Source organism: Scyliorhinus torazame, chromosome 1 (genome assembly GCF_047496885.1).
Source record: "Scyliorhinus torazame isolate Kashiwa2021f chromosome 1, sScyTor2.1, whole genome shotgun sequence".
Taxonomy (NCBI): Eukaryota; Metazoa; Chordata; class Chondrichthyes; order Carcharhiniformes; family Scyliorhinidae; genus Scyliorhinus; species Scyliorhinus torazame.
Window position 1 is genome coordinate 331,332,577 of NC_092707.1, and position 26,125 is coordinate 331,358,701.

General features: G+C 45.1%; 1 protein-coding gene across 1 annotated transcript in view; it reads left to right on the top strand.

Annotated features, from left to right (window-relative positions):
• The window catches only part of rps6kc1 (ribosomal protein S6 kinase polypeptide 1), a 225,286-nt gene that overhangs the window by 163,141 nt on the left and 36,020 nt on the right, over positions 1 to 26,125 (top strand). The window contains exons 10-13 of the mRNA XM_072508923.1: positions 4,491 to 4,538; positions 13,937 to 14,069; positions 18,959 to 20,710; positions 20,998 to 21,087. Coding sequence (XP_072365024.1) covers positions 4,491 to 4,538; positions 13,937 to 14,069; positions 18,959 to 20,710; positions 20,998 to 21,087 — 2,023 coding nt within the window. The remainder of the gene's footprint in view (positions 1 to 4,490; positions 4,539 to 13,936; positions 14,070 to 18,958; positions 20,711 to 20,997; positions 21,088 to 26,125) is intronic.

Here is a 26,125-nt window from a genome sequence, read left to right on the forward strand (position 1 = left end):
GGTACTAACCACTGTGCTGCCATGCAGCCTACTGCCCCTCTCTTTACCAATTTTCTTGTCCTTGCCAAAGAACCTACAGCCTGGAATATTTAGCTCCCAATCATGCTGAGCTCATAGTCAAGCATTTTTTATTAATATCCAAGTCAAATATATTCAAAAAGATAAATGTTAGACTAAATGAACCTTTTTAGAAGCTCTGCTGTTTCCTTTCACTGCCTATATAGTTCTCTCTGTTCCCTGCCTGCTGTAATATATAATTGTCCGTTGTGTCCTAGTTGGCAATCTTCCTCAAACTTGTTCTTTTGTCCCCGAATATACACGATCAATTCTCCTCTACTGGAGCTTCTCCCTTTAATTACTATGCCTCTTTACTAAGAGCACCGTGCAATGAAGATGCCCGAAAGGATTTTGAGTGACAGCAGATGGTGAACTCCTGGGGCAGTTGTGTTTCACTGGTGTTTGGTTAGGACATTGGATTTAAAGTCAGTAGTGTATATAAGTGAATTCATTCAACTATAATTAATGTTGCTGCATTTTGAAAACGTCTTCTGATTAGAACTCAGAGGGAGTTCATTTATATCGGTAAGCAATAAATCCAACTGGGAAGAAGAATGCAAGTTCTTCCAGTTGACTGCAGGTTCTGTTATTTTGTCGCAAGGCTAGTTCTGCAACAGCCTAGTGGTATATCAGTAATACTGCTGTCTTTTTAATCCAAACTGAAATATTTAGGTTAGCTATCATAGGAACAACTGAGATGATTTTGATCTTGCTTCAGCCGTCAGTGAGAATGGCGATATGGGCGCAAAATCCGGAGAGAATTGGAAAACTGTTTTCTCCGGCGAGATTGTGATTTCTGATTTTCAAAGTCCCCTCGCCGGTGGAGTAACGTAAAACATGCCACAGGAGCCCAAGAACCTCATTTTAGTACATTTGCATGTCACTAGCGAGCACTCACTCCGGGGCTCCCTCACTGAATATTCAGCGAGCGGCGGCGTGACGTCAAGCTGGCACATTTACAACAGGTTTACGTAAATATGAACCTGCAACCTCACCTCAGAGTGGGATTTTGGAGGTGAGCTATCACCCTCCAGGGTGTTGAATGCTCAGGGTGCACCGGAGAGGACACAGGGGATACTGCTAAGTTCAACTCGGGCCAGGGGTGCGGTTCAGTCTCTGCGGGGAGGGATGGCTAGCAGGCCTTGCCTTTCCTTCTTTTCAGTGTGGCCCTTGCTAAGGGAGTCTGGAGGCTGGCATGCAGGCATCGTTTCCCATGTCCTCCTGGCTGGGCTTATGCCCAGATCACTGCTGAGGGAGTGCTTTTCCTTAGTGAGAGCTGGAAAGTGAGTGGGAGGAGGTGAATACAGAGCGTCAGCATTGGGGGGGGCGAATGGGAGGGGTTCCATGAGAAGCCAGGCTATAAGGGCAGAGTGAGAGACTCCGGAATGGATTGCATTCATGGGGCATGAAGTCACTTTCACTGGAGGGAGGACGACTGCAATGTGAGTTGAACCTTATTCCGGCAGCGTTGGGGGACAAAGAGGTTAAGCTGCATGGAAGTTGAAATCTACTAGTCAGGAAATTTTGACTGTCTGGAATTAATGTTGGGCTGTGGCTGATTGAAGCCTTGTACACTTTGGAGTCCTTGTGACTTGGGAGAATGAGGGTCCCCTCTCTGGATGTGCTTGTCATGCTAATTTCAGGCTTCACTCCATTCAGCTGTGCCTTGTCTGCCACAGGAGGCAGTCATTTGCCTGAAATGTTACCTCGCCCTTCCTTGATTAGTCAATTGTGCGTGTATGTGTGTGCGCGTGCGTGAGCGCTGAGATTCTCAAAGGTCCATGTCCTCCAGTCAGTCTTGCAGTCTGAGGACGGATGCTGTCATCCCTTCCTGATGCTCGCAACTCTGCCTTTCGTAGCTCCAGCAGCTCGGGGGTGCCCGGATCCGGGGCCATGTCATTGGTCAGCTTATTATTGGCCAGCGTCCTTCTGATTGCTGGTTCCCTGGGATGCCCTGCCTCGCCTGATGTAGATCTTCAATTGTGATCTTTACCAGTGAGTGACCCAGGAGTCTGCCTACTAAGTAATCCCACCGAGGTGTGTCTCTGCACTGGTGGAGGGTGCTCATCTCCGAGAAGCCTCCCTCCGAGATGCTCATCTCTGTGGTTTCCAGAGAGCACGAGGATGATCCTGGCTGTTCAGCTGCTTGCCCTGCTTGGGAAGGGAGATGGCTTACTGCATCATGGGGGATAACTGGAGGAGCAATGTTTGTCCCGAGGGGTCTCACTTTTTTGTCTGCTGCCCACACTTCGATGTCTGTGCAGGTGCAGTCTTGCTCCTCTCTGGCCAACTCGAGGGCTCTCTTTAAGAGCGTGAGACATCTTTGCTCATGAAATCAGCTGCTGTGCCCACTCACGCCTGTTATGTCCTGGTTTGCCTTAAAATGAGACAGATGGGGAGAGTCCAGGCGAGAGTCCTGCCAGTTCAGGTGGTGATGGCATGTGGCATGCATGGGACTTGAGTGGGAGCGGGGATGTGTGGAGCAGTGTAGCTACTGGGGGAGGACCAAGGGGATTGGTGGGGAGCAGTGGTACCCCTATGATACTGTCTCCCCTTGGGAGCAATATGCAACCATTTTCCGCAGCGATGGGGGAAGGACTTGAATAATTTTATGTCAATCCGCATTCCAGGTACCACATCTACAGACTTGGAAAGTATTTTTCATTGAAGAATGCTTGAATTAAGGAGAGTACTGATTTTTCACGTGGTATATTTTGTATCTTAGAAATTGGCAGCAGGGTGAAATTTGTGGATGATGTTGCAACGTGAACTGAGCTTTAGAGTATCCTTTGAAAGAATGAGCTATGATACCCTCATTTAATTTTAATTTTTAAAGCCAGAATCTATATTCCCCACCTGAAGTATCTGCTAATAATGGCATTTAAATGTAATATTCCACAAAAGGAAATTCAATGATCAACAGGAATAAGTAGAGAAAAACTTGATACACAAGCTAATCATGATTCTTTTAGTGGTAAAATGCCTAAAGTTAACAGCAAAGGAAAGTGTAAAGATTGTTAAAATTTGTAACTGCTAATTCAAAAAGAAATGGCACCCAGGGTAACTGTGGCGTATTGACCTATCCAGGTAACTAACTAAATAAAAGCAAATTACTGCGGATGCTGGAATCTGAAACCAAAAGAGAAAATGCAGGAAAATCTCAGCAGGTCTGGACCATCTGTAGGGGGAGAAAAGAGCTAATGTTTCGAGTCCAGATGACCCTTTGTCAAAGTAACTAACTATTCATAAATTGGGGTGGTAACTTTGAGTCACTGGATGTGAACTTTGAGTCACTGCTGCAGGAAATACTGACGGTTTCACGGGAATTGGGAAAGAAATTACTGAATCTAGATCCAAATGTGTGGATGGTTAAAATGCCAGAATTGCTGAAGAATCCTCAGTGAATGAGTATGGCTACTGATATAAAGTTAGAGCCATTTGTATTGGAGAAACACCTGCAGAAGTAATTGTCATTGGCCGTCACCCTGCTGCCTTAAAATAACGGAATCAGTCACAACTTGTATCATTTGTAAAATCAAAATTTTCTTCAATATCTTCATGAAGCCTTTTAAAATTATATCTTGGCAATTTGGATGTGTTCTTCTCGTGTTGTACTACCAAAACCAGCTACCAGCTAGAAGTGGCACCGTGCCTGACATATCCACTGTTGCAACATTTGATAGAGGAAAGGAGTCATTTTTATAATGAGGGGGAAAGAGAAAAGCCACTTTGCGGTAAAATGTTAAGTGGCTTTGTAAAGACACTTGCCACCCCCTGTAGAAAGCATTTTCTGTGGGGGATAAATAATTGAAATTGAAAATACTGCATTTCTGTTTACATCATAGAACACCAGTTGGGTCAGATACAGCCCAGCTGTATTGCATGCATATTCCACAGGACTTGGCAGCAGAAATATTCATGTTTTAGTAAGTAAGTTTATGAAAGCTCAATTGCTGCAGATTTAAAGAAGTAAAAGTGATTAAATATGACATTGAACAGATGGAGACTATCTACCCGCCTGATGTATCTGACTCTAATTATATTATCATTGGTTTCGCCTGGCTTGGAGGAGGTGTTTCCAGGGGCTGATTTACAGTCATTTATAAAACACCTGTTTGGGAAAACTATCTGCCGACGGCCAATTTAGAAAAAAAAATTCACAGATGTGCTTTCTTCGTGTCAGCACACAGTAAATATTCTCAGGCTTTATGGGAAAAGTGGAGAGGAGGCAGTGAAAACATTTGTCCAGCATTTCTATGTCTTTCCATTTTCAGGTGTTTCTTTAGGGGCCAATTTTGGGTTCTACACGATCTGACTGAACTCATTGTAAATGCAACTTTCAAACTGGCTTGACATTGGGATAAATGTGTATTCAATGTGAAGCTTATTCTGTGTTGATGGAGACCTGATAATGCCTGAATTTGTGTTTCAAGGTTTTACTTGTGTTGGACTGCAGAACACACGAGACCTTTGTTTTAAAAGTAAGTAGCAGCTTAAAATTCTGACTATTTTGTGGCCCAATTGTAAAAATTCAACTTTGCTATTTTGGTTATTTTTAGTTGTAGGCATATCCCCGAATCAACCATTTCTTAAAATAAACATTCCCCGAACCCACCTTTGGATTAAATGTGAAATGAAATGAAAATGAAATGAAATGAAAATCGCTTATTGTCACAAGTGGCTTCAAATGGATGTTACTGTGAAAAGCCCCTAGTCGCCACATTCCGGCGTCTGTTCGGGGAGGCTGTTACGGGAATTGAACCGTGCTGCTGGCCTGCCTTGGTCTGCTTTAAAAGCCAGCTATTTAGCCCTGTGCTAAACCAGCCGCTGGCGTAGGATCTCAGAAATGCCAATGGCGGGACACTGAGAGAGTTTTGGAGATCGCCACAGAACTATAAATTAAGGGTGGCAAACAAGACTCCTAAGTTTTGAGAGTGAATATCCAACACTGAAAGTTCAGCAGCCCCCTGGCAAGAGGTGGACACTGCTGGAGAGTATAGAGAGGTGTGAGGGTACGTCCATTCCTAGTTGCTGGCTACAAATGGGGGTATAAAAAGGGCCAAAAAGGGTCCATGGTAACCTCCTGTCGCAGCTGCGGCTGTTTATTAGCTCGGCGCCCCCTCCCATTGAATGGAGCATCTGCCTCAGATGACTACCCAACTTGCCCCTGAAAAGCCATCACCGTTTCACAGATTACCTCCAAGCTCCTCAGGCACACCATATGCTGGCTGGGAAATCCACTTAAACCATCAAGGGTCCTGCATACCTCCATGGGCCATTGAAAAGTGTTCCCCTCATTGCCCTCCTTGCCTCAGTTGTAATATTTGGGGGAAAAAGAGTCAAGTTGCACCAGTGCTTTCTCAAGTTGATTGCTAATGAAAGTCCATTTGCCCCAAAACTGATGATCGCAAGGTCAGACATTTTGCACCTTTTTCCATGCTATAGTTATGTGCTCCCTTAACAGTCTGGTTGAAAGCATATGAAGTTGTTTCAAGTTGCATTCCAGAGACTTGAACACTCAAATCTAGGCTAACACCAATGCAGTGCTGAAGGAGTGTTGCCATGTCAGAGGGCACTGTTTTTCAGATGATGCATTAAACTGAGACCCCGTCTGCTGCCTCAAATGGATATAAAGATACTATGGTCTATTTTGAAGACGAGCGGGGAATCCTCCCATTGTCCTGCCAAATGTTCACCCCCACAACCAATATATGCTTATAATAAAGGTACTGAACCATGCATAATTTGGATTTTGTTTCGTGTGGGCGAAATGAGGCCTGCTTAACATAATGACCTTTCACCTGTAGAACAGAAATTTAAATTCAGCTCAGGCAGATGGGATAGAATCTTTGTTTCTGTCTCTGTCTCTTTTTTTTCTTGACAGCTGTTATCATAAGTGAAAACAGTTTGGGCACTCTCAATCCATTCTCAGCAGCACGGAACTGCCCATAACTCATCACCAATTGACACTAATTCAGCAGTCACAAATAAAGATGCCTTAAGGATGACTGGTTTCAGCAACAGAAATCTCTCCGGCCAGTAAGGGAAATTCTCCTGAATTTGGGAATAAGGCCGCGGTTCCCAACCTTTATTAGGTCATAGCACACCTTTATACAATGAAATATTTTGAGGCACATCTCCTACTTTCTTCCACTGAAATGCCCTCTCGCAAAAGCCTCTTACCTTTAAAACCTCCGAAACCCCATCAAACCACCATTTAATGCAATTTTCATTAGTTTAAGAAGCTTTATTACCATTTGCAAATGCAATACTGAAGCCTGTTTCTCCTTTCCTGAACTTTTATAGGTTCCTGTTTCTTACCTCTGTTTTCCCCTTAATAGGAACTTTGATTATTTTTTTACCTCTTCCTGCCTTCTCTCCTGTTTTTTTTTTTCAACCTCTTCCTGTCTCCCTCGCTTTTCCCTGGCTTTTGTACCCATTTTGTGTTTTTGCTCATTGCGCAGGAGCATGGGGCCTTTTGTCTTCAACTCTGTGCTCGGCATCTCCAATTCCCAACGTACCTGGGATCTCCTGTGCATGGGTCAGCCAGGAAAGGGCTGCACCAGTATGGTTCGGAATGTTTTATGTTGGTAATCCGAGCCGTGCATGCACCGGCCGGGAAAGGGCCACGCATGCACAGTTCTGATTTTCTTTTACATCGGTTAGGCCTATGCGCATGCGCCTGGCCAATGTTTCTAAAACCTGAACTGCGCAGGTGTGGCCCATTCCCAGCCGGCACATGTGTGGGAGACCCGAGGTACATTGGGACTTGGAAATGCCAACCATGGAGCTGAAAACAAAGATTAGATTTAGTTTATTGACATTAATATTTAATCATTTTGAATCTTATTTTGCGGCACACTTGTGGGGCACACGGCACACCGGTCGGGGACCTCTGGAATACGATGTGTTGTTGCAGCTCTGCACTCAGTCTCACTGAGCATTCGTGCAGCGCAAGCTGAACAAAATTAAATCTCTCCCCACCCTTATCTTGGTAACTCATACTAGATGATGTTTTATGCTTTACTGAAATACCAACTTGTCAGTCAGAAAAGTAAATAGTCCCCTTATCGTGGATCATTTTTTAATATGTCATTGGTCGAAATTCCAATTGGCCTAGACGTGTTGGTCAAAATGGTTGTTTATTTTTGGATTCGTCTGATTAACTATTTCGGATAGTAGTGGAATTCCAGCATTTCTCCAAGCTGTTTTCCTAGAAGTCATAGTTATCTTTAATGATTTTCAAATGCAATCCCTCCATGTGCTTATGTAACTGTGTATGTGTGTCTACAAATCTTTACATATATGTGTATATAAGTATTTTAAAAATGTTTGTTTGTACATGTGCGTGTGTGTGTATATAAAAAAAATCTTATTACATATTATGTTCACCCCCACCCCACCATCTTTTGCTTAAGCCCAGTTGATTTGAGTTCCACCTGCTGCATATTTTCTGAAGTCAGGCCGCTGCATACTTTTGGCGGCTTTCCTGGTTTTAACTAGGCTGTTCATCTGGTTGGGTAGGGAGTGGAAATTGTCCTATATGCTCGCCAAAAACAAATTACCATTTGTAATTTTTGAAAATAAATCGCATTGTGCTGAATGGCACATTTCTGACACCATGTGAGCAGTTGTCTAGTATTCCGCTCCCCATCCCATAATTTCCAGTAGCAAAGCCTTGGGAACCAACGGAGCAGCTCCCCACGCCAGGGACTTGTTTAACAGGCGCTAGACACTCTCCCTTAGGTGGGTATTCCTTACAAGTTAGTTTAGGGCTTTAGATGCTCACTTTTTGGCAGGAGTTATTAGGTAGTGACCAGTAGTGAAAATCTATCTGATTTTCATCTTTGCTACCCTATAGCTCGAGGCTAAGGATGCAACTTGAACTGACCTTGTTTTTAATAAAAAAAAAAAAAAATTTAGAGTACCCAATTAATTTTCTTTTCCAATTAAGGGACAATTTAGCATGGCCAATCCACCTACCCTGCACATCTTTGTGTTGTGGGGGCGAAACCCATGCAAACATGGGGAGAAAATGCAAATTCCACACGGACAGTGACCCGGAGCCGGGATCGCACCTGGGACCTTGGTGCCTTGAGGCAGCAATGCTAACCGCTGCGCCACTGTGCTGCCCTTGGACTGACTTTGATGCACCAGCTAAGATCAACTATCTGAACACTTACTACAGAGAAAAACTGAGACTCTTCTGATCAGATAGAAGATTACAAAATGAGGCTTCCTAAAAGCTCTGATGGCAAATGATAGAGAAACCTATTCACCAATATGTTGTAGACTGCCTGAAAAATAATTATGGTAACTGGCTGATATTTACAAATATGATGAGAACTATACAAAAATTTATTGAAAACTTTTTCATTATAAACAGTGTAATATAACCTAGTTGCTACAAGTTAAAATGCAAAAAGAACACAATCAAAAATCAAGAACACAACTAATCTGAACCCCCCCCAAAATTAAGACAAAAACACTCTTCACAACTGATGGTGTCTAACTCTTTGAAAAAGGAATTGAATGGCTGCCATCTTAGGTAAAACATCTCCACCGACCCCTTAATGATGCACTTGACCGTCTACAACTGTAGGAACGCCATGAGGTCACCTGACCAGGCCAAGGCACTGGGTGGAGAAGGAGATCTCCACACATGCAAAACACGCCTTTGAGCTATTAACGAGGCAAAGGCGAGGATATCCATCTTCACCCCAGTCTGCAGCACCGGCAAGTCCGATACCCCGGAACTGGCCACCAGCGGGCATGTCTCCAGTTTGACACTAAGGCCACGATTTGTCATTTTGGCGGGTTTTGCTGGGATTTTCCTGCTGGCTCTGCTGGCCTGTTCCCCACTGCTATCTGATGACAGGGTGGGATTTAACTAAATTGGAATAAAGTCCCATAGCGGATGCATTTAGCTGCATGCTGCCCAGCACTTGCAGCGCCAAGAAACACAACGCTATAAAACGTCAGCCCAGTTAGATTGGGCCTCAGCGGGGTATGCGCGGCCGAGGCTGCACTTAGCCCCGTTTTGTATACTGAGGAGCTCTGCTCGCTGGAACTCCTCTGAAGCGAGAGATCGGGATGCCATTTTAAAATGACTTCGCAATCTCTGGAACGCCCAAAACAATCCCCGACCCCCTCAAACCCCAATTGCGCATGTGCAAAAAAAATGCCAGCTTGGCACTGGCACCCTAGCAATGCCCCGGCAGCTGTCCATGCCACCTGTGGGCATCTTGGCAGTGCCAGGCTGGCACCCAGGTGGCACTGCAAGTGTGCCAGGCTGGCACTGCCAGGGTCTCAGGTGGCGCCATCAGGGCATGCACCTGGGGCCTCCATTCCCCTGGGAGACCCCCACGAGTGCCATTCCGTCTGGTCCCCGTTTGCGGAGATCAGTACTAAACGGCGCTCGCCTGAGGTTTCCGAGGCGATGGGGATGAATGCCAATGCCTCGGGTACCTCGGGAAATTGCAGATTAGAGACCAGCTGTCTCGCTTTAACATGCAGTTTTTTTTCCAAGCGTTTTTTTTCTATCACCCACAATGGGCGATATTTACATTGCAACATTTCGCGAGATAACGTTAGATGTCGCAAGCGTTGTGAGCCGGGTAGATCCTGGGAGCGGGGTCTCCCGGCTTTTTTCGGCCACGCTGTGCCGCAGCGAATTGCTTTCCTGGTGCAACGTAGCTGTTTGATCTTGACCACTTTTTGGGGCCCTGGTCAAACCCACACTTTTGTAATCATTGGGGAGCTGAACTCGGAGATCAGGCCGCCAATTTTGAAAGGAAGCCCTGATTTCTAATTGAGCTTATCCTCCACCCACGGGCAATATCACCCCCCACACACATGGACATTATCCCACATCCCCCCCGAGTGCAGACACCCCTCTATGGGCCCCTGTGGGCTCCCCTCTTCAGGCCCCCCGCCCCACCCCCAAACCTCCCTGAAGCCCCTTCTTACCTGCTCTGCACCCCCCTCCCCCCAACCATCCTTTCATGGCCTGGCTGCCCTCGGGACCTGACCCTTGGCAGTGCCACCCGGGCACCTTAGCACTGCCCTTGCTGGCTTGGCAGTGCCACCCGAGCACCTTGGCAGTCCCAGGATGGTGGTGCCAACCGAGAAGTCCCAAGGTGCCTGCGTTCTAGGAGGAGGGCCAGGATGCTACCCTGCACTGTCCCTGATCACCCAGGGACCTCCTCCGATGGCCTGGGAGACCCCTGGGTGGCATTCCGCATGGTCCACGTTTGTGTGAACCAGGACTGAATGGCGCCTGGCTGTACCCTCCCTGAGGAGGCCGATTGATCCTGGGCAGCCTGTAGATTCCTGGTAAGTAGTCCGTAAGTAGGTTTAAGGCCTACTTGTGTGCGCGGCTTGGTCCTGCACATTGTGGGCGGGTTCCTGATCCTGACACCTTGCGGCACTTGGGTAGACCCTGTGATGTGTTGTGGCTGTGGGGAAGCCTGCGGGAGACTTCACTCGGGATCTACCGGCCACATTGCGCTCCCATTAGCCTCCAATCACCCCAGCCATCAGCGACATCTCTGCTTCCAGAGAGGCAGTCTGGTCGCTATGCCTCGAGAGAGAGTCACGTCCATGCCCTATATCCCAGCGCCATGCACTTTTACCGTCTCGTTGATCTCCCCCCACATCAACCAAATGGGAGCCACGGCATTCTCCATCGACTTACGGAGGTCCTCCGACACAATTCGCAGTTGCTTCTCTAATTCTGCTGCCAAGATGCCGGGAAGCATCTTGGCCGTTGATGGAGTGACTGGAGTCCCAGAAGTTGCCTCTGCTATTTTCCCCACTGAAGAGCCCTGTGAAGCCTCCAATTCCATCAATGAATTCCTGCCTTCATGTTTCTTTGCCCTGGTCCTTCTGGGCATTCCCTTTATGTGGGCACCTTATACCATCAATCAAGTGGGTTTTTAAACAAAAATACCCTCAGAAACTGAGCAAAAGGACTAAAGTACAGTACCTTAGTGGGAGACACCTTATGTATGGCCTCCCCCCTACATACCACCACCACAAGTCCCGGAGGAGAACTTTAAGCTAAAAATATTTTTGGTCTATTAAGTCAAATAGAATATTCGGTAGGCTCCATGGGACTACATCTAGTTGATGGCGTTGCTTCACATACGCCTGATCATTGTTTTCCGATCCAGCTGTGCCTGATCCTGATGGACCACACATCTAGCTCTGAATCCACCCTTGGGGAGGCCGATAGACTCATGGCAGTCTGTAGATACCTGATAAGTAGTCCGTAAGTAGGTTTAAGGCCTACTTGCGTGCTGCTTGGTCCTGTACATTGTGGGTGAGTTCCTGATCCTGACGCCTTGCGGCACTTGGGTAGACCCTCAACCTTTGGTCACCGCCCCCAACCTTCCACACTGTTAGGGAGGGATTTTCCGCACAACCCGCCGTCTGTTTCATGACCGTGGAGGCAGCCCGTCATTGGCCAGTGGTGCGATCTTCTGGTCCCACCCGTTGTCAACATGGTTTCCCGTTGAATACACACTTAACTGCCAAAAACCTGCGGCGGGGACGTGCCATTGGCTGGACAGGAAAATCCTGCCGGCATGAACATCTGGAAAGTTCCAGCCTTAGTCTCAACCTCTGACCACTTCTGATCCGACTCCCAACCACTCGCGCTGGGGGCATCAACCCAGATCACTTCTGACCACTACCACCCTGGTGCCGACCACGGCCCCTGACCGTTCACAATTCTGATCTCACATGCTCCCAGCCCTAAATTGCCAGTATCTTACCTTTGTGACTCCAGGCTTCTTGTCCCATCCCAATTAGGTGTTGACCTGATGATTTAGGACTTTCTAGCCAATGCATTTGACCCTGACCTGATCTCAACTCCTGATTCGTGTTTTCAGGACCACCAACCAAATCTCACCTCCACCCCCTGGCACCAGGTTCTTTGAGCCAAATTGATCTTGTGGCTCCTGCGACTCCAGGGGCTGGATTTGAGATGGGTGGCTAGTCATGAAATGTCCTGACTTGGCAGAACTGCATATACCCAACAAAGTCGGGCCCACCTTCCCCCGAAGCAAATCTGATGTGGCTGAATGCCAAGGCAGGCGGGCTTGGCTTTGTTTGGTTACATTTGATGCCCTCTAGCCCTCACATCCCATCATTCACAAATCTGCTCCCTATATCAGCTCGTGCTCCCACCCCCATTCCCCCCTTATAGCTGCAAAGCCAACTTTTCCATGCTCACTCAGCCAGTATATATTACGTACAGAACCAATGAACCACATAATAACAATATATGTGAAACTGCTCAGAGAAAAACAAACATCCACAATTCTTTAAAAAAAAATTGTGTTCCATGCAACCCGATAACGTGTCAATCATCAGACCATTAAAAGTGTTAATAACATAAACTTTTAAGCACTTCACACTTCTTAATCTTGTGCAACATTGAAACACAGACAAAAGAGATCACGGGAAAAATAACTTATAACCGCATGAAAATGTCAATCGCGCAAAGTCAACAGTTCTGTCCAGGTGTGTAAGCAACCTCCCACACCTAATTCTTCTGAGGGTCATGCTTTTCCCACCTGGGCTGTTTCACCATGCCATTGTTACTGGTTCTGTACTGTGTATACTGGGCGAATGGGCATGGAAGGGCCATGGGTTAGCATGGAGGGCATGACGGGCCATTAATGATGGGTGGGAGGGACATGATTTTGCAGTGAGTCTGCATGGAGCGGGCATGGCAATACGCTGGAACCCTTAGCACGCCCCAGTGAAAATTGGGGGCGGCAAGCATCAGGTTGGGGATCGTGGAATTGGGTCATGTCCATAATTTCGAAATCCCCCCCACCCCTGCTAGGACACGGTTGGAGGTATGAAAATCCATTCCCAGGTTCACTGACCCTGCAATTTGACTCACTGCACCCCCACTGTTGTCTCACTCCCACAAGGGCGGCCCAAACCCAATTATCTAATGTTTCGAGAGTAGATTTTACACTGGCCTTTGCATCATGTCAACTCCATTACAATCCAGTCCAAGACCCAATATCAGAGCCACTTCAGACCTCATTGTTTAGGTGAACCCAAATATCAAGGCCGTGACCGTCCCGGTATAATTTGTGTTAATTGAATTGTGTTTAAGTAGGGATTTTCTGTATATTAATGCAAACATACAGATCAGGAGCACGGACAGTCCCTTCTCCCGCTTGAGCCAGCTGCTTCATTTGAAATGATCATAATTGATCTGATAGTGGCCTCCACTTTCCTGTCTACCAACTGTGCCTTTTGACTGCTTCGTCAGTAAAGAATCAATCTAACTCGGCTTTAAAAATATTCAATGACCCTGCATCTACCGCTCTCTAAAGAAGAGAATTTCCACGGCCTAACAACCCTCGGGAGAAGAAAATTATCCTCACCTCCATCTTCAATGGGAAGACCCCCTTATCTTTAAACTCTGTCCCCTGGTCTAGTCTCTCCAACAAGGAGAGAAATATTTTCAGCAGCACCGCCTGCAGCCTGAAAATTCACACTAATCATAGCCTGTGTATTTTTTTATGTAATGTTCTGTTTCATTTGTTCTGAGAAAAATAATCTAAGTATTATTCTGCTGACTTGGTTGAGAGAGAGAGAGAGACTAATAAAAACGTTGACCCATGTAATTGATTTTAATGGCTGTTCAGTGCCATCCTCAGTGTGTTGGATAGCAGCCAAGTACCATCAGTTAGGCCTTGGGGAGCTTGGGGCACCGAGCACAAGATGAAGAGGACTAACTGGTTTTCTGAAGCACAGAATAGCACAAATAGATCAGTGTAGTGGATAAGTGCGGAGCACAGCATGTTCTAAAGCAGCAGAGAGTACAACTGACCTTTCTGTTCTCTGTCAGAGTCTGAGGAAAAGCAGCGAGTGCAGCAGGAAAAGAAAGACCATCATTCCCCACTGTGTGCCCAACATGGTGCAATTGAAGAAGCAAATCGTCTCTGAAGACTCCATCTTTCTTTTGCTGCAGTATGCAGAAGGTGTGTGTTGGTCTCTATTTTTATTAAATTTAAGAAGATTTGCGAGCTCACTTTTAATTTGCCATTCAATTTTGTAGATTTCTTCCACAAAAAAAAATCTTCCAAGCATTTTATGGCGAATGAGCTACATTGCTGTCACAAGGACGGCACAGTGGTTAGCACTGCTGCCTCACAGCGCCTTGGATGACTGTGTGGAGTTTGCACCTTCTCCCAGTACCCGCGTGAGATTCCTCCAGTTTCCTGACACAGTCCAAAGGTGTATAGGTTAGGTGGACTGGCCACGCTAAAATTGCACCTCGGTGTCCAAACAAATGTGCAGGTTAGGTGGGGCTACAGGGATAGGATGGGAGAGTGGGCTTTGGTAGGGTGTTCTTTCAGTGGGTCAGTGCAGATCCGATGGGCCAAATGGCCTCCTGCACTGTAGGAATTCTATGTTTCCATTATTGCAACATACTCCATCAAGGGCTGATATTGCCTTTGGTAGAACGTCCCAAGTGTAATAACAGTGTTCTGAAAACAAACAAAAACATTTTTCAAATGTATGCAATTTGATCAATCTGCCCCCTGAATGCTGTGCGTACTAGGTTGATTGGAATTTTTAAGCCTGAGATTGATAAATGTTTGTGAGTTATGGGCATTGAGGGATGTGGAACAAAGGCAAGTAAAAGTTTATTTGTAGAATAGCCAATGCTAATAGAATGATGGAACAGGCTTGGAGGGCTTTCCTGTCCTATTTTCAATTATTTAATAAATCCCACCCTTGAGCAACATTCAAATGATTCAAAGTCCTGGAAAAGTTTTACTGTAATTAGGGAAAAATAATTACATTACTTACACAATTCTTGTGACAACTTATGAACTGTCAGCGGCAAGAATTTACAAATGTTGGGCTTTCCCGCCCTGCCACCTGAAAAATTTGCGTGAAATGTCTTCCAGCAAATGCTGGCTGCCCCCGCAGTCATTTAACTCTCCTTTCAGCCCTAATTGGCGAGCAAGGGGTCGTCTTCCCATCAGTCAGGTGGAAGTTAGACATAGAACGATACAGCGCAGTACAGGCCCTTCGGCCCACGATGTTGCACCGAAACAAAAGCCATCTAACCTACACTATGCCATTATCATCCATATGTTCTATCCTAGAGAGCTGCTGGTTACTCTGGTTGGCAGCTCTGTAGTTACAGCAGCCCCAGGTTCGAGCACTGGACATTTCTGGGACTACAGGCAGTCCATGAAGGAGAGAGGCTAAAGGAGGCCGGACTTCAGATGAGTTCACCATATCAGCGGATGCTGGCTGGCAAGTTGAGGAGGGAAAACGGTGATGGGGATGTTGGGGGGGGGGGGGTTTGAGAGGTCAGGGGTGGAGAGAGGAGGAGCAAAGAGGTGTGAGGGGGCGTGTGACCTTGTAGAGGAATGCCTCTGGCACAGTGGACCTCAAAAGGAGTTTTCACCACCCCCTCACACCCCGACCCTTATCTGACCAGGAAAAGCTGGAGTACTACCCTTCTGGGGTGGGCCTTCCCCTACTGTGGGTAAAGTACTAATGGGGAGCAGAATGAGGTCTTTAACTGGCCATTAGTTGGCCTCAATAGGCACAAGGGTAAGTGAGTGGGCAACCAGAGGCCTCCAGTGCCCTATGCAAAATGGGTGGGTAGGTTGTGTCCTGGCATTACATGCACCCACCCCACCGCACCTTCAAACCCACCGGTGGGGGACCATAAAATACTGCCCCAGCTCTTTCTTGAAATAAAAATAATGGAACCAGATTTCCTTTAATGGGTTTACACAGTGAAGTTGGATTCCACCGGTATACAAAGAACGCTTGATTATTTGTTGATGCAGGCACTAAGTAAACACTCGTTAAAATAGAGTGAAATTCCATCCAGAGTAATCACCTAATAAGAAGAAAAAATTTGGATTTATGTTGAATTGATATGTTGATGCTGGAGGACAAGAATATTTTGTATCCTCATCACTTCAGCCACCACAATGGCCAGGGTTTCGATTTCCCCTGCATTAATCTCACCAAATTATACCAAACACCCGACCCAGTCAGAATGTGATTTATTCCACACCAGTAAGCACGTGCCTTATTCAAACAGAATGTCAAAAGAACAATTCTCCCCAAACTTAATAATGTGGAATAATTGGACCAAAATCTCCTCGGTTGTTGTGCCTCGCTCCCTGTGGAGGCTTTCGGTTTAGCTTTTTACTCTTGTGAAAATGGCCTGGGCCTACAATTGCATTGCTCATTAAATGCACGCAGTGTGAACATTGTAAGTGCATTTTGGTTACACCCTCCCAAAATAACACACTAGAATGTTGAAGGGAGTTTTGTGTTGTCTGATTGTCAGATCTTCAGTCATGTGTACTATGGGTATTTGAACTTGATATTAAATATGCATTACTGTACCAATACTAATCTCTATGGCTTGGATGCCAAACCCACCAACACCGGCAAGGAGACCCTCCATTGACGCCCATTATGGAACCACCAATCAGCAATTACTGTGGAAATTCTGCAGATCAGCAGTATTACTTCACAGGGCTTAATGGCGGTAGGGTGGTGTTTGGCATCCATGCTGCAGAAATTAGTACTGGTATGGTAGTGTATGTTTTATATTGAAATTTAAATTGTATATTTAACCTTTATGATCCAAATGCAAGCCATTTATGACCAATGCACTCTGTGACTGAAATACCAAGTAGAATCTCTAAGTCTTACAGCAGTATCACAGATGACTCCGAAAGTCTGTTGTTAATCTTTTTTCTCGCGTAGAGTAATTTTATCATTATATCGTACACCTCGTGTAAACTTTGACCACAAGGTATTTTCCTGACGCTCTATTACAGCAACGTATAAAACGTGAGGCAAATATGAATCTCTCTAGTGCTTTCCTTGCAGTAAATGGAGCTGTATTCATGCATGTGTCCCCCCTAATACAAATCTGTTTTGATCAAAATCCACTTTACAGAAGCGTTTACATGTCATGTATCTATGTTAGCCAGTACAATGTTTTACACTCTGGCCATATTATAGAATTAAATCATTCCTGAATTTGAACAGTTTGCTAACGCTGTTGGTAGAGTACTGGAGCGCCATTCACAGAATGCAGTTTTGAATTCTAGCCCCGTTTAACATTCAAATGCAAAAATATTCTGGAGCTGAATTTTCCAAGGTTGGACTGTTATGTTCAAACATGTTAGACAAAGAACCTCATGGTAACAGCGGCCTTTTTAGACAAAGAACTTCATGGTAACAGTGGCCTTTTGTCAGTGGAGGAAAAACTAATGTTAAGTGCTATCTCCTACTATAAAGCATTTAGGCTGCAATTTGCTGGCTGGGCCACGTCACAGCTGTTCCATTAATTAGACCTTTTTTCTACTCCTTTCAGCTGAATATTGTTTTGCACCGTAACTTGCTGTACGTACAAGCTGATAATGAAGTAGCAAAAGCTACTTTCATCTAGGACACCAATGAATGGTGGGACCAGCAGTGCATCTCCTTCAGCAATGGGATTTAAGGAGTGAGAAAAAAATAGGAACGATGGCACAGGAGGGTGAATTAGAGTCAATCCGGGGGGGGGGGGGAATTTTGAGTGAGGGAGGGAAACGAGACAGAGGAAAAGTAAGGTAATTTTTAAAATGCCATTCTAAAAACCTTGAGCAATTTCCTACCTAAAGGAACGAGACTCGCAGGTTTAAATTGTTCAGTTTTTTGAGCCAGAGAGGTCGATTGGTATTGCATTAATAATAACATTGTTAAACCGTTAAGATCGTCAGACTTGACTATACAGTTTTCCACTGAAAGCAAATTAATCTGGAAATTCAGAAAGTTCGCAAAAATAATAGGGAGATTAAGTGCAAGATGTTGTTTGTCAACAAACAGCGGAGGGATGTAAATCAGCCAGCAGCAAGTTTTGAAGATTCGCAACTCGAGCCGTATCCTTTAATCCCCTGAACCCAGGACCAATTTGCACGTTAATAACGGTGTGCATCATTAACAAACCGTTATTTTTCAAGAAAGCTCCAACCCATTGTCAGAACATCTTTAACGGCTCCAGGTAAAAGTGCTTGGTTTTGTGTATGCTGCTCTCCCAAGAGAATGTGGAGACAGGCTTTGAAGCAATAAATAGAAGTTTAAAAAAAAAATGAAAACCAATGTCTCCTGCGATAAAACTACCAAATATTATAAGCACTTTGCACATGAGGACCTGGACATTTGGAATGACATCTTTAGTTTTAGCAAAACCTTATTACAAAAGAACTGTTTGATATGCTGGAAGCTGTGATGTGCACTTGGGTTTAAAGTAGTAATTAAATCATTACAATTCAAGCACTTAGAGGAGTATTAAGTAAAGGCTGCCAGTTTATACCTGCATTCCAATCTGGCACAGTAAACACAATTGAACATAATAGCCCTGGATGTTCGTGTGGGCTGCCATTATTTGTGCAGATGCTCAGTATGATTTTAGTACCTTAGTGAAGCAGATAATAATAGGCTTTACACAACAAAATATTTTCGATACATTAACAAAATTGAAGTAAGCACATTGCTTGCACTTATATTTCATATATAAATGATGTTGATTTGTGTAAAGGTGCATGAACCTGTGATTCTTTCAAACGTTTCTGAGCATCAGCTTCTTCAATAGATTGTAATGGACGTGAGACACAAAAAGTTCCAAAAGGGTGAAATTTACAGGGGTCCAAGGGGGGTGGGGGGGGAGTGGAATGCTGGGTGAATTGCTCCTTCAGCACAGATTAAACAAGCCCTACGGTTTCTAAGTAAGCGGGATATTCGTTGAAAGATTGTGAATCAAGAAACCCTCTGTAAAATAAGTTGTCTGAAGTTTTTCTTATTTTTGCTAATTAATCTTTTTTTGTGAACTTAGGTGGTAAACTGTGGTCTTATGTAAGCAAATTTCTCCAGACAAATTACGAAGAAAGTTTTGAATCTCATGACTTGGACAAGCATGGTCCCAAATCAATCACTGTACACGGTAATTTTACCATGGGCCAGTCGAGCACAGAAGGCATGAACAGCAGTGTGGGCTCGGTGGGGAGTGACCTTGGAAATATGCTTCAGGGCCTACCTGTGAAGAGTAACCCGACTTCAAGTTCACAGGATGATAGCAGTGCCCCAGATGAAGATACTCAGGAGAATTCACAGGAACTGTTAGGATCGCCATCATCGGAATCTGACGTGGTTGACGAAGAGTGCACCAGTAGTTATCTGACATTGTGCCATGAATATGAAAAGGAGAAGAAAGAGCCTGACCGCCTAACTGCCGAAACTTTTCCAACAGTTTGTGAAGATGTACCTGGAAGTTCCACGGATCTGGGAGTGACCTCCCGGTCACATTCCCTTCTTAGTAACGACAGCCTTTGTTCCCCTGCTACAAACCAAGAGCTTCGGTTCTTCACAGAAGACATTAGCACTGAGGTTTTCAGCCCAACAAAAACCTCGGAGTCTCTAAGTCTGTCCAAAAATAGTCCAATGGAATTTTTCCGAATCGATAGCAAGGATAGTGCCAATGAACTGGTAAATCTTGACCCAGCAGAAAACATTCAAATTGCGAAAATAGAGTCGGCACCAATTTTTAATCTGGTGTCTGAAGTGGACAATAACGAGAGCTGTTTTGATACAAGCGACATTAAACTGGAGTCACTTGTAGTTTTGGCCCCAGACACTTGCAGCAGAAGATCAGCAAATGATTCTGTACCAGTTATCTCCTTTCAGGATGCAGCAGGTGGAGATACAAGCAGCTGTGAGGAGGGTAGGCCTGATCTCTTAGTAAATTTGCCAGGTGTTTTAGAGGATGGCGAGGCAGCTGGACTTCTTTTATCTGATAAATGCAGTGCGACTAACATTGATAGTTCAGAGAATAGACACTATGAGAAACCGGATGTTTTGCAAATTAATTATAATGTTGATCATTGCGTGAATTCACTGAAACAGGTTTTACCAAAGGAAGATGGCTCTTGTGACACAGGTGTAGATAGTATCTCAACACAACAGCTGCAACTTTCTGAGAATGGAAAGGAACAAGACCCATACAAGCAAATCAGTGCCAGTCTGCATTTTGAGAAAAAAGAAGAATTTGGTTCCATATTTTCCATTACTCATGCTGAAAATATGCCGTCATGTATGACTGTTGTATCCGGTAGCTCCTCAGACGTGGAACACATTCATAGAAATCTGAGTCCTATTCCTCAACTGCAACACCGAGTCAGTCCTTATGGTACAGATTCTGGTGAAGATTGTTCAATTTATTCTGATCACAAAGAAGTTTCCCTAACTACAAAAGAAAAATATACAATTGGAAAATATATTTCCGATGAAGAGCAGGCACACCGAGAACACACACATAGCTGTGATCGAGACGATGGCCCACGTTCTGAGGACCTAAATGAAAAGGCAAAGACCAAAAGCCACTTTGTCACAAAAACAGATGCGGACAAGCTGATATCGCACATGTTTAAAGAGCTGGAAGAAAGTTTTGTGCAAGCTTCCAGTGCCCACATTCCAGAGAGCTCCATTCAGTATTGGGCAGCAGAGATAGCTGTGGCCCTTGATGCACTTCATCGAGAAGGAATCATATGCCGCGATTTGAACCCAAACAACGTCTTGCTGAATGACAAAGGTCAGGAACTTTTGCAAATGCATTTTTCCCCCTAATATCTTTTGCTGTTGCTTACTTGCTTCCAATTAAGTGAGTAGGCGTTTTATCCTATAATTAGTATCTTCATTTCCTGTCTGAAGCCTCATTTCCAGTGCAGTGAATTCACCCACAGTAATAGCCTCTAGTGCTTAATGATGCCATTATTCTTAATGATACTGTTTTTTAGCTACAAAAGAATAATTACAGTTCACTTCTACAGAAAATGTAGGAAAAAATTGTTTTGATTTCTCATGTCATTTTGTTTTTAGGACACATTCAACTGACGTATTTCAGCAGATGGAGTGAGGTTGACGATTCCTATGACAGCAGTGCCATAGAGAAAATGTACTGCGCCCCAGGTTAGAACACTTAGTTGCATATAAAGTACTTTGTAAGCCTTCCCTTCAGTCTATTATGCAGCCCACATACCTTTCTTTATGTGTGTGATTCATTTGGTATGCAAAGCATTTCTTTGCAATTAAAAAGTGTGACATGGGTAGAATTTATTATTTTTCCAAAAAACATTTGCTTCTTATTTAAATTTATATTGAATTAGGATTTTATAATTTTTTAAAAAACTTTGGGTACTTCTAGCTTCCCTGAAAAGAAAATTGCAAGACTTGCAGGTATAAAATTCTCCCCAAGAAATGATTTACAAGGCCACGATTTAACTAAATGGGAATGAAGTCCCATAGCGAGCACGTTTAGCCGTGTGTTTCCTGGCGCTCGCAGCACCGAGAAACACAACGCTATCAAACGTCACTCAGGTTAGATAGGGGGCCTCAGCGGGGAACGTGCGGCCGAGGCTGCACATAGCCCCGTTTTCTGCACTGAAGAGCTCCACTCGCCGGAATCCTCACTGTATCGAGAGATCGGGACACCATTTTTAAATGGTATCCCGATCTCTAAAGACCCCGACGCAGACCCTGACCACCTTCCCCAACCCCAACTCACTATGATGGGGTCCCCGGAACGCTCTCACAGGGCACACTCGGCCAAATCGCTGCTGTGCAAGAAAATGCCAGCTTGGAAGTGCCAGGCTGGCATCCAGATGGCATTGCCAGAATGCCAAGCTGGCAATGCCAGGATGCCCAGGTGGCACCAATAGTGCCAAGGTACCACCCTGCACAAAGGGCATGCACCTGGGAGCCCTCGATTCTCCGGGAGACCACTTTGAGTGCCGTACTGTCTGGTCCCCGTTTGTGTGGACCAGTGCTGAATGGCGTCGCCCGAGGTCTCCGAGTGAAGGGGATAGACCCCAACACCTTGTGAAACTGCATATTAGAGTGAGATTAGTTTCCTCGCTCTAATATGCAGCTTTGCCAAAAAGTGGTTCCGCCCACAATCTCGCGAGGTCGCGTTAGATCTCATGAGGGTTTCCGAGCCAGGTAGATCCCGGGAGTGGTGTCTCCCGATTTCGATCAGCCACAGTGCGCACGGTGCACTGCTTTTCATTTTGGGCAGGAAAACCAGTGCGAATCTCACCGGCTGTTCCGGCACAATTCCCATTGTAATTCTCCCACGCTTAAGTCCTTTTTCTGGAGCCTCTGACGGAACCCCAATCTCAAAGTGAGATTGCAGGTTCCTCACTGCAGGATAGCTGGGTTTGGGGCACCGTGGCCCTTCCCTGGGTCAGCCCGCTATGAGGTTGCCTCATGGCCCCCTATTTTCTGGATCCCCAGCCTTCCATGGGCCCTTCCCCCTGTCCCTTCCTGGACCTCCTGCCCCACCTCCACCCTCCAATCCTGCCCCCACCCGCCAACCCTTCCTGGCCCTCCCAGCCTTTCTGGAACTCCCCTCTCCTCCCCTCCTTTCATGGCTCCATCTCGATTCCCAACCTTCATGGCGAAGTCCCCTTGGCCTGAAGGGGGCCCTGCCAACCTGCCACCCGGGTGCCCTTCCCTACCTCCGACCACCCTAGGGCTCCAATGGCCTCCGAGCCTCCAACTTGGTCATCACATCTGCTCTGCCGGCGTAGTGGAGAATCCTGGGAGCCTGGAGACCTCAGCTTGAAATGGGCTGAGCATATTTAAATGCTTATTTAAACATGCTTATCAGGTTCACGCCCAGCGAGGGCATGGACCCGATTGCATCCAGTGCCGGGTTGAACACAAGCATCGAGCTCCGTTCGCGGCCTGGCGCGGACCCTCTGTCGGAGCTCTCCCATGAGCGGAGAATTGTCCCGAGTTGCAGTGAACTCAAAGAGAAAATCAAAAACAAACATTTTTCATTTACCTCTTTGAGGCTCTAATATACATTCCTGTTGCTGCTAAGAGCTTTCTTCCTGTAAAGTTTAAGCCTAAATGAAGCTACTTTCATGATGAAAGCAGAGGCTAATCCTGAAATCTAAGGTAATCTATTGGGGTTGGTTGGGGCAAGGAGGGGATGATTTTGAGGCGTTGCTTTGCATGGGAAATTATAGGATAGCGGTAGTCTGTGAGCAACGACTTCAACCATTGGGGTTTGAAGGGAATGGATTGGAAGCCAGTGGATGGATTGGAATGAGAAATAAGATTGTTTATTGGGTATCTTTGGGGAGTAATTCTCTGGGGGAGTGAAGCAGGATCTTTCTCAATAGGTGTCATGGGGGGTGGTTATCTTCAGAGGTGGATGATTATGCTTTCTGTATGTTTTGTTTGGAGCTGACAATTAACATTAGGTTGAATGATCCTGTAATCAATCAGTCACAATGTTTTGTTTCCAACGCCACTTGAAAATTTTGAGACTAACCATTGGGATAATTTTAATATTGGGGATAGTGTAAAACGAGCAATATTGAATCCGTCACCTGTTAATCATCACTTCCGATTTTAATTTCTATTGACTTCAGTCGAAAAGAAAATGAGATATATGGATGGCTGATTCAGTATCGTCTGTTCTACATTTGTCATCGAAAGGCAAAATGGCCTACATTTTTTTAAATCGCATCGTTCATGGGTGAGGTGGAAAGAGAAAATCAACATCCAGAAATGTATGCAAACCATTAAAAATGCAGTTCAATTCACATTTCTTGATGTTTTAGATAAATAAAACCTTTTGAAGCAAACTAAAACTGAAGAGGAGGACTTATGGGAGACAATAATGAATAAGGAAGAGAGAATCTTGGGAAATGAAAATATCGTTTTAAAAAGTTGTTGAATGTAAGTTGACAACTTGAGAGGAGAGGATAACGAGTTTGACAGAGGACAGATGGAAATCAAGGGTACAATTAACACGCACTGGCTGCAGTGGTTATGAAGGAGAATGTTGGAGAGGAGGTAATTTTTGAATTGGTTAAATGTGGGCTGAGAAAATAGAGATGTTAGCTGGTCTAAAAGAGGAAACTGCCAGGACCTGATGGATACACCCAAAAGTGCTGAAGGAAATGGAGAATTATATTCCAGGCTTCATTGAGTGTGGTGTGTACTGGAGGACTGCAGAGTGACCAATTTAATGCCCAGTTTCAAAAAACAGGTTTAACAAAGTGTACCCTCTAAATTTTTTCTTCCAGTTGTGGACAGTGTGGAAGGATGTTACAAGTTACAAAGGGACATAGATAAGCTGCAGCGCTGGGCTGAGAGGTGGCAAATGGAGTTTAATGCAGAAAAGTGTGAGGTGATTCATTTTGGAAGGAATAACAGGAAGACAGAGTACTGGGCTAATGGTAAGATTCTTGGTAGTGTGGATGAGCAGAGAGATCTCGGTGTCCATGTACATAGATCCCTGAAAGTTGCCACCCAGGTTGAGAGGGTTGTTAAGAAGGCGTACAGCGTGTTAGCTTTTATTGGTAGAGGGATTGAGTTTCGGAGCCATGAGGTCATATTGCAGCTGTACAAAACTCTGGTGCGGCCGCATTTGGAGTATTGCGTGCAATTCTGGCCGCCGCATTATAGGAAGGATGTGGAAGCATTGGAAAGGGTGCAGAGGAGATTTACCAAAATGTTGCCTGGTATGGAGGGAAGATCTTATGAGGGAAGGCTGAGGGACTTGAGGCTGTTTTCGTTAGAGAGAAGAAGGTTAAGAGGTGACTTAATTGAGGCATACAAGATGATCAGAGGATTAGATAGGGTGGGCAGTGAGAGCCTTTTTCCTAGGATGGTGATGTCTAGCACGAGGGGACATAGCTTTAAATTGAGGGGAGATAGATGTAGGACAGATGTCAGAGGTATGTTCTTTACTCAGAGAGTAGTATGGGTGTGGAATGCCCTGCCTGTAATAGTAGTGGACTCGCCTTCACTAGGGACATTCAAATGGTCATTGGATAGACATATGGACGATAAGGGAATAGTGTAGATGGGCTTTAGAGTGGTTTTACAGGTCGGCGCAACATCGAGGGCCGAAGGGCCTGTACTGCGCTGTAATGTTCTATGTGCAGAATGAATTTTACGTGCACCAATAGCAAGATAATGTACAGAAGTGCACCACCAGTAGAAACAAGAATAACCTGCATTTTTTTTAAAGTTACCATTGGTATGGAAGAGGAGGAACAAATACCACCCCCAGCCATTGAAACGGTGTGATGCTTGTCCACAAATGACCATAGATTATAGATTTCATAGCATTTACAGTGCAGAAGGAGGCCATTCGGCCCATCGGGTCTGCACCGGCCTTTGGAAAAAGCACCCTCCACCTATCCCTGTAACCCAGTAACCCCACCTAACTTTTTGAACACTAAAGGCAATTTAGCATGGCCAACCCACCTAACCTGCATAGCTTTGGACTGTGGGAGGAAACCGGATCACCTGGAGGAAACCCACCCAGACACGGGGAGAACGTGCAGACTCCGCACAGTGACCCAAGCCGGGAATCGAACCTGGGACCCTGGAGCTGTGAAGCAACAGTGTTAACCACTGTGCTACCAGGCCACCCGTGATCCCTGGCTGGACCTCGGGACATGATCGGGGGGAGGCAGTGGGAGGAAAGAGAGAGATCTAATTATTATCGATAACATATTGTTTAAAGTTTGAGAGTCAAAACGCTTACTAAGTGAATAAAGTTGCAAGATTGTATGATTTTGGGACAAACAAAAATCAACTTTACAATTCAGAAATATTAAACAATTTACAAAATCTATCTTGTACGTCAACATTCAGGTAAGTATGAGGTACATATGAATTAACAGGCGAACTGTAGTCAGGCACACCACACTACACAATAGATGACAGATGCAAACAAAACAGATTCCATGGATGTCTCAACAAACCACCCAGACATTTGCCACGTTTTTTTTATTTTATTTTTTTTAAATTATTCTCCTTTTTCACATTTTCTCCCACATTTACATCCATCAACAATAAACAATAATCAGCAAGATATGTCAGTCCCCATAATAACAACGATCCCATCTACCCACCAACCCCCAAACCTTAACCCGCATGTTTACATAAACAAATGGCAAAAAGGAATCTGGGATTACCC